Here is a 14,280-nt window from a genome sequence, read left to right as displayed (position 1 = left end):
AGTCTATTGGTGTGTTTCGATCATTTTAAGGTATTTCTTGCGACTTTTATATCCTATATACTAATACGAATGTATTACTGCCTTCGTACTTATAACCCGTCTTTGCAACACAATCATTGGTTGGCATTTCTAATGCAATCCCACAATCATTGTTAGCCTGCCAGTAAAATTTTCAATTTCTTTATTGCGTTCAGAACCTACACGTTTTTATTAATAGAAAAAATTTCCCCAACTTCAAATTAGTACAATAATGATTAGGAATGTTGTTATTAACGCCAGTGTTCACGGTGTTTTTATTATATTTTACAAACTGGAAGGAAGGTAAATATCCACTGTTGAAAATCTGCATCAGCGCAACCGCTCTCGCCATGAGCGCCATGATCCTTTCACATACAACTTGCGAATAATACATATGTATATATATATACGTGTGTCTGTAAAATTTTTGGATTAGTTATTGTTATGCTTATGTATCTAAAACATCCTGCATATCTCTTGCACATCGTTCTTGACTATTTTTTTGTAAAATCTACATTCCAAGAAATTCCGGTAACTTCATTGCTTACTTTTTAATTTTTAATGAAACTTACAGAAACCAACATTATTTGTATATATAAAACTTGTGTCATAAACAACGTAAAAATATTGTTATTTTCGACTCTTATTTGATATTGCAATTTAATATAAATTTAATTGCTTTTATCGTCAATATTCATAAACGTTTTATGATCAGAGTTCCAACAGCAACAAGTCAATTTGAAAAAAAAGCAATTCTAATATTCTGGGTGAAGAATAAATCGGTGGAGTAACATCCATTATTAGTAACCTCCATTCCTTATATATGTTTTATTAATAAAGTAGTTATTTTAATTGTTGTATTATTTTTCAACATTATTGATGTGATACATCTTGGCGTCGGTAAAAACTCGTACGTGACGGCACACGTTTGCCGGACATCCCTTGGCTGCCATACTTTATATATATGTTATTTATTTAAGGAAGGTAGACGTTATTTACTTATTCTACAATATTTTATTTTAATATGTGCTTCTAATTAAATTAATAAAATTATAGATAATTTATAAAAAAAATAATTTTCAGCCAAACAAAGATGATTGAACTTAATGTTCTCATCATCGGATATCTGAGTCTGGTAATCATTTTTCTACGGACACATACACTATAGAATGTCACTGTATCATTGGTCCTGTGGCTATCTTTTAAAACTGCGGATTTCGATGTTTTGACTAAATACCCAATCAATCGATCAAGCCAATAAAAAAACCTTTATTTTTATGTTTCGAACTTCTCAGTAATAGGCAATGTACCGCGTCTCGGAAAGCTCTTAAACCTATTGGTACTGCGAATCCAGTCATGTCTGATTGACATGCCATCGGATTACGAGAGTGAGGGAATACCGAGTGCACTTATATAAATAATTGAGTTTTATTTAAACTGGTGTATAATCACGTTTAAAGTCAAAATGTCGTAAATGTAATTTTTTTTAACTGAAATGATCACCTGATAAGTGACCTCCTTCGACAGACTGACATTATAAGAAATATTAACTATCCCTTACATTGCCAATGCGCCACCACCCTTAGAAACTAAGGGATGACGTTTCTGTATATACACAGTTACCTCACTCTCACATCTCAACAATACTATATAATAATATCCTGCTTAGAAAATATGAGTGGACTGTACTGACGCATGACGCAGCACAAGGTAGGTATCCTTATCAACAAGTAAACCGCTATGTTCGTCTTTTCTTATTCATTACTGTTCGTCTGCTGTCTCATTGCACCTAAAACGAACTCTTAAGAAATAAAAAAAATAAAAACTAGAAGCTTAGACGTTATTTTTAAGTGACATTACTTGCAATCTATCTTTGTACATATGTGCTTTATTTATTATTAAATCTATTCCTTATAAAAGCTTCGAATTATGTTTAATCTTAATGTGTATTTTAAAGTTTGTATGTAATCCCTTTTCGGGCTTTATATTGTTATTTAATTCTTATATGTTTTTAAACTAAAGAAAGTTATTAGAAAAACAAATATGCATTTTGGTTTTTAATTATTAACAAATTAAACGAGTTTTTTTATATTTAAGATTGGTGGTAGGGGTGGTAAGGCTTTTTGTAAATCCGTCTGGGTTTACCACCATCATAAGGTACCTCCCACTCATTATATACTGCCAAACAGGACTTAATATTGCTCTGCTCGGATTTGAGTAAACCAGAGTAATTACTTATTTAAGAAACTTCTTAATTCCGTACGTTGTTCATTGGCGATGTGAGAAATATTTAAAAAAAATTACAGCATCAATGTTTTACCGCCGCCCAGGTGGTGATCACCTAAAAACATATTTTATCTAATAACCTACCCAAGCTCTGTTATGAATAATTAATGTACATCTGACATTTTGAAGTATAAAAATGATATTGTTCGATCTTTCAGTTTTATCTATTCTTTTTTTTTTAGGTTAGTTCCATCGTTCTAGCGATACTGGACTGTATAACATTAATCGCATATATCACTCTACTTTACAATGGGTACATCAACGAGGGGACTGGCTACGTGGCTATGTTTTCAGTGATACTCTATTTGACTTTGATGTTCATAGCCTTCACCATTGTTTTGCTCGTTGGACTACACAAGGTACGTTAGGACTTTTATTAACCGCGGAATGGTATACTTGTAAATATTCTATCGGATAATAATAATTCAGCTCTGCTCATAATCATTGGCACTGTAAGAAGTATAGGGTAAGAAGATCGATTCGCATTGTATACATAGGAAAAATACCTATGACGATGCGTACGCATCCATTTTTATCTCGGCATGGTTTTTTTCATTTTTGTATTTTTAAACGTGTACGCGATGGCATACGATAGCCACCTATCACAGCCTACTAATAACGCGTATAAATATACAAAACCATCCATATCAATGCGAATCGAATCGACAGACATGCAATCTAGGCCTTAGCAATTCCTTACATGCACATTGAGCTAACCCAGATCCAATATCTGAGATGTTATATCCCTTGTTGTAATTACACTGACTCACTTTTTCCCACAAATTGGAACACGGCAATAGAAATTATTGATGGTTGGCCGTAGAACAACAGAGTGTGTACCATTCCAGACCAGGCATACCAAGTTTGGTTATATTTGTTCATTTTTATTTTAAGTTTGACAATGCACCTCCTCAAACTTCAACTTGATCCATTCGACCCGTTGTCATTGTAATTTTATTTAAACGCAACAACAAATTAATCATAAACAAATATGTTATGAGACAATCGTGTCGCGATAGAATCGCAAACGTACAAATATGATATTTTTTTTAACTTCCTGACGGTGAAATATTTTCTAATACTTTTCGACGTAGTTATTTCAGTGTATTTTTTTAGTTTACTATAACGTATTTGTTTTTTTTTTCAGGAGAGACCTGGTCATGTGAAAGGATACTTAATATTAGGATTAAAAGTCCTTGTCTTCAGCGTCCTATTAGCCGTTAACATCGCATTTACATCAAATGAATCGGTAATCATAGGATTTGTTCGATCCGTGTGGATCGGTATGTACATTTATTTGATAAATATATTAACTATATTTATAATAAATACACCAAGCCTCCTTAAGACAAATGCAATGTTTTTAATTTTGGATTTACATAAATGTTTTTTACATAAAAACCAAAATATTTTTTTAGTTATTAGAAAAATATTTATATAATAATAGAATTATTTTTCTACATAATTATTTTAATTATTTAAGGCTTACCCGCAGTGTTAAATACTTTCGTGGTTTTCGTATTTCTGTAACACCTAGCCTAGCCTAATAGTGAACAATATTTAATAATTTAATACTTATTTTTATAGCCGTTATTAATTGCCGCTAGATGACGCTGCAGCACATTAACTTATTTTCTGCTGGGTTTTGCTACTACTGTATAGAGCCTTATTTCCTTACTAAACTTATACATGCGAAAGCGAGTTTGTTTATTACGCTATTACGCCCAAACTACTGAACTGATTATCATGATTTTTTGCGTACACGTTGTCAGGGGCACAGAAAATGACGTAGGGTAGCTAACACCTATCTCTCTCCCGCACGCGGGCAAGGCGGCGGGAAGAAACTAGTTGATAATAAAGCTTAAAGTTTATCATGCACATTTATTTGTTTCAGTCCTCGAAATCTACTGTCTTCTCGTCTCGGAAGTCATTACAAGAAAATGAAAGAGCAGGACTTAAATCATATTTAGCTGTATATTCAATGTGTAGTTAAATTTTATATCTTTAGATACCGTGTTCTCGTATTAAGGCTCGTTGGCTCTTTGTTGGCTTGTTGTTGGTTTGTTGGAACAAATGTTGGCTGCATTTATTGTTATAATGATAGTATTCATTATGTATATTTATAATATTGGTAAACTCATTTACTTACTTTATACGGAACATACATGTGTATGATTTCTGTCTTGGAAACTTCCTATTTTTTTATTTTTCTTTACTATTATTAAATAGTTTTTATATTTGTTTTACAAATAAAAAAACATGAATAATAATTAAAAAAAATTAAACCCTGTATTATTTTATTGAAAAAATTCAAAATACAATAAAAAGATTTTAAAATTACCAGAAAGTAAATTATTTAAAAGAATTAAAATTAAGTAACTACGCAATTTTGATCTTATTTATTTATTAGATAATCAAACAGCTTGTAAATATAACAAAATATTACACATTTAAGCAAAATGAAACAAAATAAAAAAATAAAATTTCTTGTATTGTGATATTTTTGGTACATATTTGTATTATAAATATGTGGGCAGACAATGGTGCTACCTGTTGGCACATGACACATGGTCACCTCAACCTTTATACATATATAAGACATTAATGAATAAAAAAAATAATACGCCACTTACCACCACATATATAACTAAGAAATATTCATTAAGATGTTACATCCAGTATGTCTGTAGTTACACTGGCTCAATCTACCTTTTAACTTGAACTACTAAATGTTGCTGTTTGGTGGTAGAAAGTGAGTAGTTGGATACACATTCACAAAGCCCTACCACCGAGTACATATTATTGTTTAGTTTTTTTTATAGAATAGGAAGGACGAGCATATGGGCCACCTGATGGTAAGTGGTCACCAACGCCCTTAGACATTGGCATTGTAATAAATGTCAACCATCGCTTACATAGCCAATGCGCCACCAATCTTGGGACCTAAGATTTTATGTCCCTTGTACCTGTAATTACACTGGCTCACTCACCCTTCAAACCGACACACAACAATACGAATTACTGCTGTTTTGCGATAGAATATCTGATGAGTGGGTGGTACCAACCCAGACGAGCATGCACAAAGCCCTACCACCAGTAAAAGTAAACATCATTTGTAGTGTGTTACTGTAACAAATGAGATAATAAGAATTTTAATTATATTAATTATATATTTAGTCTCCATTAAGACGAAAAGTTATTAACACTGTGAAACTATGGGTACCTATTTTAAAAAAAATCTATTTCGGCTTACCCAAATGTGATGTTTTCATACTCATTGATTTAAATTCCAGACTCTCTGACGCCGGAGTGTTTCAAAGTATAGTTACAAAACAGGTGCGTCGGTGTGTTGTGATATCGGAAAACGTATGATATTATCACAGACATAACTTAATATGAAATAATGCCACTTAGTTTTTTAACATTAAAATATAAAAAAGGATTGGATAAAAATACTTATTATTTGCAATATACGGCGAATGACACAACAATTGACGAATCACGTAGATTTTCTCGTTTTTTCTTAAATCTTCAATAGGATGTATGCAATGAAAAGTTACATTAATATCGATTCACAGTCGACGTAGATTTCAAGTAATATATACCACAAACGAAGAAAATTATCCCTTCAGAAGTGGATTTTTTAATATTTTAAATAAGTGGCCTCTGTCTGGTCAGTTGATTTCATACGAATGAGGCGTGAAGACGTCCGGAAGCGTCCAATGCAGGTCATTCTACCCGATTGTACTGGCTGTTGCCGCGTTTGGACTTTACTACCACTTACCATCAGGTGGAGTGAAGTCATTTGATTTTCCGGCAAATATTTAAAAAAAGGGATTTAATCTGTCGGAGGTATAAAATATGAAACCCGTGTGTCACATCTGTATTGATAATCTTTGTCAAGACTTGGTTGCGCGCTGCCTCCTCTACTCATCTTCGGTTATTGTATCTTCAACCTCGGTGCTCAGTGCTTAGGACTCTCTTCAAATGTAAGTACAAAAGTTAAAAGTTTACAAGGCAAGCAATTCCCAAACAATTATTAAAAAAAAACATTCTATATATTTTCTAGTGATTCACGTTATATCATAATTATATAATATTATATAAATACTATTATTAAAAACTGCTAAATTTATATAAAAATCTAAATTCCATGTAACTTAATGGTAGTGAAGTCTGTATCCTTGGTGGGTAAAGCCCACCAATCATGTTTAATTACCATATGTCACTTTCGTCTTTTGAAACGAAGAAGTTATATTTGACGTAATTAAGAGTAATAACTTAAATTCCATGGTGGGCAGCACCTTTTGAATTCGCTATTGTGTATACTATGTACCAATTATTCTACTTCCAAACGTCTTCGTCATCTATGTATTGACGTAAGTGCTTGATGAATGATCCAATGTTTGACACAAAGGACATCACTTCAGGTGTAAGGTGTCCTATTGACAGTGTAAAAAGTGGCTTATATGTACGTCTAGCAGTCCAAGCGTCTATCGGCAAACGTGACTTCGGGTGGACCATTGTAATTCAGCGTAAAAAATGAGATTTTACTTCATGGTAGGTGGTCTGGGTGGTCTGTCCACCAAACAGCCACATATTCTACCGCCAAACAGCAATATTTAGTATTGGTGGTACGTAGTGGTGACCGCTTACCTTCAGAAGGCGTATTTGCCAAATTGTATTTTAAATTTTTAAAAATCCTTATTTAATGAAAATTCTGGTTTTTCAGACAATCATGGGACTACCGCAGTTAGAAAATTGTTGCTTCGTTTTGGATCTGAAGACTGGTAACATTGTTATGGGGTGCTTGAATGCGGTTTGTGTTTTTCTGCATTACACTTAATTATATTGACAAATGTTATGCAAAAATGAAATTTAATAAAATTAAAAACTCATATGAAGCCAGCTTTAAACAGATTTGAACTTTAAATTTATGCAACTGTCGTTCTCGCGGTGATAAAATTTTAGAATAGTACAGTGTAGTGTTGGTTTTAGGTGACGTAAGTAGCACAACTTAATTTTGTGTTTTTGTATGTCAATGTCTTTAATAAGTTGTAGAAATTTTACAATCGAAGAAGTTTTCAAAATCATTCACTCGATTATAATAGGTATGTACGCCTCGTGCTAGGCGCGTTGGCGCAGTTGGTGACTTTAGTTAGCTTAGCGACTTTGCGTTCCGTTCTGGGGTTGCAGGTTCGATTCCTGCCCCGAGTCTGTTTGTATTTTGTATATAAATATGTACATTCATTTCAAATCATATACGTATATCAGTATGATGTTACCCAAACCACAGATATTATGTTGTCTTCCTTAGGAGCAGACGAACGAGTGTGTAATTTCAAAAATATAACAATATATATATCTATAAATACATATATATATATGTGTGTAAAGATTAGTTAGGAAGTTAAATTAATTATTATTTAAAGTTATATAAAACATTTTTTCAGCTATTATCATTCACAATGTTCGTGATAATGATCGTGGTCGCCAGCACTTTAGAACCTATCAAATACGCCGCAGAAGAGGAAAGGGATCTGAACGCTGAAGCCGCGGCCACGGGCCTGTATGTGATGTCAATCATACTCGTACTGATGTTCTTAGCCAAGTTCTGTTTCGACATGTTCTTCGTTTACGGTGTTATTATGGTGAGTTTTATTATGCAACCGCTGGTTGTTGCATTATTTTTATTATTCTATAACTTTGCTCACAAAAGGATGATAATTATATCTAAAAAACAGTAACAGCCTACGATTGTCCCACCACTGGCCTCTTCTTTTTTTTGGGGAGAAGTTTGGATCTTATTCCAATACGCTGCTCCAATGCGGGGTGGTGGAATCCACATGTGACAGAATTTCAGTGAAATTAGACACAAGCAGGTTTCTAGGGAATGGATACTTAGATACCCTACAGCCTTTTCTGTACAGCCGACAGTGTGTATGCAAAGGTTCACGACGATCGGTTCAGCAATTAAGACGTAAATGTGTAGCAATGGAACAAACTTTCGCATTTATAATATTAGTAAGGATTATAGATTTATTATTACACTACTCACTTACTACTACAAACTACGCAGCTACAATCATGTTTTTAAACGACGTATGAAACAATTATTGTTTAATAACTGTGTAATTTTATTTTAATCTGTTTTTTTTTTAATATTATCTTTGCCCTGCTGTGCCTGCGATATATTGGTTTATGTTTGTGTTGTTGCGTGAATTTATGAATATAGCCTTTGATGAATAGTTTTTTCTCCTCAAAAAGAGGAGAGGAGGCCTTTAGCCCAGCAGTGGGACATTCACAGGCTGTTACGGTTACGGAATAGTTTTTTCAGTAAACTATGTTTGACTATATCGATGTAGGAACAGTCAATATACTAAATTGATTACGTATATATGCATACAGATAGGTATCATTATTTCAAAAACACTGATTTATAAATATATGCATAAACCAGATAATATGACGTGAAAAAAAATGTTTATTTAACAGTGTGATACACTAAGACATTAAAAATATCGATTGCTATCGCGGGTTACGGACATACATTACATTATTATGAATATGAATACTTATTAACTAATATTATAAATGCGCTGTCAGAATTTTAAGGGTTACATTAAAGAACATGGAGTACATACCTCACACAAGGGAGAAGCCGCTGGTGAAAAAATATGGTGGGGGAAAAAATATTTTTAAACATATTGATATTGCTTACTGTACAATACATAGAAGGTCATTGAACCGTATTTGAAGTTGTCAATTTAAATATTACAGGAGCGTGCCAACATCATCAGAGCGTACTTTGTCATGTGGGTGGTGTTCTTGCTTCTTTCCGTCTTCACGTTCTTCCTGAATGCACCAGGTTATGGCGCTGGAACAATCTGCATGGAAGTTTTCTATATTGGTATGGTTTATTCATTATATTAATGAAAAAAAGTAAGTGTTAGGATACATCCACGCTATCGCAAAACAGCAATACTTATTATTGTTGTGTTACAAGACACATAACATCTTAGTTCCCGTAGTCGATGTAAGGAATGGCTAATATTTCTTACAGCGCTGATGTTTATGGCCTATCTAAAATAAATAAAAAATCCTAATATTTAATTAACGATCATTATCATCATATTTTCAGCCTATCTTGTTATGATATAAATGTAATGAAACATTTTCATACGCTTAGCGTCTTTATTTTAGACTGAACTATGATAGACATTTTAATATTTTACAAGCAATTCTACCATCTGTTGGTAAGCCAAAACGAATCGTTAATCGAATAAAGTAACAGGAAATCAGTTAATGTGTGATAATTTCTAATTTCAAGCAATCATGAGATATGATTTTATGATAAGCCTCTCTAAGCATACATCTAATATTTGTCTTCATTATTTTTAGGTTTGAATATCTACGCCATCTTGCTGAGCCACAGTTTTTACAAATTACTCAATACAAGAGAAGAGGTATAAGATTAGCAATATATATTTTATTATATTGTAAAATTAAGCAAAGCAAAGTAATATTTTTTTTTTAGTACTTATACAACACCATTCAAACGTAAGAAATTAATAGGACAATATATATTAAATAACAATACGTTTAAAACAGTGAAAATATTTGTCCGTTTATTACCGATATTATTTTATAAAGTTTATTTAAAAAACTTTATTATTAAAAAAAAATCGGTTAAATAAAAATATATATCTTTTAATGTATGAAAATATGTTTTAATATTTTTATTTATATATTATTTAATTGGTTATAATGGTGGTATAAATGTTAATTTCAACATAATAATAGTTAAATCAAGTTGCCTGTATACTTTAAACAAGTCTAGCATTAAGAATGGAAAATTTTGCAAATACTAGCATCGCTTGGGGCATTTAAAAGATCATAGAGGATATGTACATTTTGATAGTTTTAGTATTTAATAATTAATCGATACATACTTTGCTTTAAAAAAACTTTTTATTACATAATTAAATTCAATTAAAATTTGATTTGCATTTAAAATAATAATCTGCGCCACTTTGGATGTCAAACCTACCGTACTTAGGCTATGTTTACCTGGTGATAGACCTTTGTCTGGGTACCACCCACTCATCAGATATTCTACCGTAAAACAGAAGTACTTGGTATTTTTGTGTTCCGGTCTAAAGGGTGAGCGAGCCAGTGTAATTACAGGCACAAGGGACATAACATCTTAGATCCCAAGGTTGCTGGCGCATTGGCGATGTAAGCGATGGTTAACATTTCTTACAATGCCAATGTCTATGTTGGTGACCGCTTACCATCAGGTGGCCCAAATGCTCTTCCTACCTATTCTATAAAAAAATGTTAATAAAATTTTAGAGTACGACGACAGTGTATCTTCAAAAATAAGAGTAAATGTCACATAATCCTGATAGATTTAAATGATAACATTGGAGCTCAGGAATTAGTTTAGTATTTTTATTTTTTTTTTTCCTTACTATAAATAAGATACCTATATTTAAGTTTAACATGTTACTTATTCCGTCGTTTATATAAATATTGTGTATGTGTGCGCGCACTTGTGTATTTGTTTTCATATTTGTGTTGTTATTCTTATTATCAATATGATTATACCAACAATTATACCTGTATGATATATTTAACGGCATTTTACTATTTGTAAGTCTACGGTCGTAATGTATACTAATATTATAAATGCGAAAGTACCTATTTCTGTTACGCTTTCACGGCTAAATTTGGTAAGCAAGCCTGAACCCCAAGAAAATAAATAGGCTACTTTTTTATACATTACACTTGCATCCCAAACACCCGTCGAAGCTGCGGGCGAAAACTAGTATTTAATAAAATTAAAAATAATATATATTCATGTTTTATATAATCTTTATATATTCGCATAAGCAATGTTTAGTGTTCATAGCAAAAATGTTATAAATAATCAACTAAAATTATTAATAAACGTTATATCTAAGTATTATTTATATAATTTAAATTATACATTTATCAAAAAATATCAAGAAATAGTTTATTTTACAGCAAAAATATTACACACTTGATACAATAGCTGGATTGTTTGCTGAAGCGATATCATAATTTTACTTCCAGTGGCATCCACACTAAGCAAGCTTGTGTCGTGATATGTGATACCTTGCTACGATTTACAGACAACTTTCCATATCAATGAATTCAATATAAATTGTAAACTACGCACTTTAAAAAATGTTGGAATGTTATATATTTGTGTATATTTATTAATATAATTGCTTGGAAGAGATCGCTATGTAGCGATAAGGTCGCCAAAATTGTATACTACTTTTATTTAGGCTGAATCCATGTTTTGTATTTTTGGTGTACAATTTGTGGTGTACTCTTTGTGGTGTACAATAAAATATAAAGTAAGTAAGTATGAAAGTATAAATTATTCTTAACTTGGTTCTCAATGTATTATATAATAATTATTTTATTTTGCGGGAGATACAAAATAAGTAATAGGTACCTTTTATTTGATTTCTGTACTAAAACGAATAAAAATCAGAGTAGGTATCTACTAAATTATATTGTTATCGGCCATTGTCCTACTGGGGGTGATTTGTGTTAATAGCGCGGCAGTACTGCGGTTAATTTGTGTGCATAATATCAATTGTAAAATGTATAGTTTTATAAAAAATAAGAGATTATTCTTAAAGTTAAATGACGGTATTGTATTTTTATTTAATTAAATACATATACGTTGATTTGTTTCTTTATTTCATCCCAATACTTTTATGAATTGCAAATTATGCAAGTAAATAATTGTAATGAATATTAAATATAATATTTTTAACATCGAGAAGTGAAACTGATTTAATAAAAACCTTTTTCTTTATAAAGAGAACACGAAATCATACAAATCGATGTAAATTACTCGCTTAATTACCCTTAAAAATGCAAATAGCACACTAGAACACATACAAGTCGCGCCATAAACATAAATCAAAATGGCGGTTTGACATGACATTTTACGCTGTTGTGGGGATAAAGGTATCCCCTTACTATATATATCTATATGATCTTCAAGTTAATGATGCATTGACCACGAGATAATTTATACACACAATATAACTAGTGGTAGGGCTTTGTGCAAGCTCGTCTGGGTAGGTACCACCCACTCATCAGATATTCTACCGCAAAACAGCAATACTTGATATTGTTGTGTTCCGGTTTGAAGGGTGAGTGAGCCAGTGTAATTATAGGCACAAGGGACATAAAATCTTAGTTCCCAAGGTTGGTGGCGCATTGGATATGTAAGCGATGGTTGACATTTCTTACAATGCTAATGTCTAAGAGCGTTGGTGACCACTTACCATCAGGTGGCCCATATGCTCGTCCGCCTTCCTATTCTATAAAAAAAAAATAAAAAAAAATAAGGACATGATATATATATATATATATCGATGCTTAACATCAGGCAAGTCAACGGTCAAACGCTGGCCTATTAATAGTAAAAAAAAAATGATAATTTAGCGGCTATTGCCAGGTTTGAACCCAGAATCTTCAGTTAACATTCAGGTGTTCTAACCATTAGACCATCTCGGCTCTAAAAGTGAATACTCACTAATAGTATAATCTTTTGCACATAAATGCCTCTTTGTAATTTTCCTTACCTACCTGGTCTTTTCTGAGATACAGGAAACACACACAAAAAAAATCCACCCCTTTTTAACCCAAAAAGTCGTATTATAGGATTAATTATTATAAGGTTACTTAAGTCTGGGTAAGTATTTAAGATGGCCTACTGGTTAGACCTACGCATGAATCTTAAACGATGATCGTGGCTTCAAATCTGGGCAAAAACCACAAAATTTTCATATGCTTAATTTGTGTTTATAATTCATCTCGTGCTTGACGGTGAAGGAAAACATCGTGGGGAAACCTGCATGTGTCTAATTTCATGTAAATTATGCCACATGTGTATTCTACCAATCCGCATTGGAGCAGCGTGGTGGAATAAGCTCAAACCTTCTCCTCAAAAGGGAAAGGGGGCCTTAGCCCAGCAGTGGGACATTAATAAGCTGTTACTGAAGTATTTAAAAATGAGTTTTAGATCACGATCATGTGTGTAATTAAGAAAAGTCAAATCAAAAAGTAACAAAAAATGGGTGACGATTATGAACGACATATAGACTGACCTCTATAAGACCTCGGCTGTCTTCAATTCGGTAAGTGAAACCGAATTAGTCAATAAAAAATGACACTTACGCTACATTAGTAGTAATTTGTAATGTTGCCAGTAAAATACCACTATTTTGCAAGAATTCAGTTCGTATTTAACTCGTGTAATGCTGAAAGTCGACTTAGGGGGTCTTTCAATTTCTTTTTTCTGACATTTCACAATCGTAGGTGTTCTGCAGCGAGTTTTAAAATAATCCTGTCCTAGTATTTTAAAACATACATTATAGACGACGAAAAAAAAAGTGATTCATGTATATAACAGTGCAAAACATGTAAAATATGATAAATAAATATAGTAATGAACCAATACCAACGGCGACTGTGTTAAGTGTTTGCATAGCCAATTGGCTACGAATACATTTTCTTCTGTGATCGAATAGTAAAATGTTCGAATACAATGCAAATTTTGAATATTTATGATTATTATTAGTAAATCATAAGCACCTGATGATTTCGACGAGCAATTACGTGTTTTTGCTAAAGAACTATTAACATACAAAATATTAATAATATGATGTTGTTTTCTGTTTTATCTATATTGTTTCCACTTATAGAATGTTGGTAATAAGTCATTGTATTTTTTTTGTTTCTTCCTGTACTTTTAATATACTTTTAATATATGCACATAAAATTTAAATAAATTAGCTCCCAATAATGTTGGAAGAAAATCAAAGTCAGTCTGGCAACACTTTTAAGCCAGTAAGAATAAACTTCATTCAAAATCTACTGTTGATCCGTGTTATCTTGCGCATGCGCGATGTCTCTAACATT

At 32.2% G+C, this 14,280-nt stretch overlaps 1 protein-coding gene across 1 annotated transcript; it reads left to right on the top strand.

Moving 5' to 3' along the window:
- The first annotated feature begins 7,042 nt into the window (after positions 1-7,042).
- Positions 7,043-9,782, top strand: LOC126769550 (uncharacterized). Its single transcript, XM_050488416.1, has 4 exons — positions 7,043-7,123; positions 7,758-7,955; positions 9,085-9,214; positions 9,706-9,782. Exons 1-4 carry the CDS (start codon positions 7,043-7,045, stop codon positions 9,774-9,776), a joined length of 480 nt encoding a protein of 159 aa, XP_050344373.1. The 3' UTR covers positions 9,777-9,782.
- Positions 9,783-14,280: the final 4,498 nt, after the last annotated feature.

Source organism: Nymphalis io, chromosome 7, assembly GCF_905147045.1.
Source record: "Nymphalis io chromosome 7, ilAglIoxx1.1, whole genome shotgun sequence".
Taxonomy (NCBI): Eukaryota; Metazoa; Arthropoda; class Insecta; order Lepidoptera; family Nymphalidae; genus Nymphalis; species Nymphalis io.
This window is presented reverse-complemented; position numbering and strand designations above follow the sequence as displayed.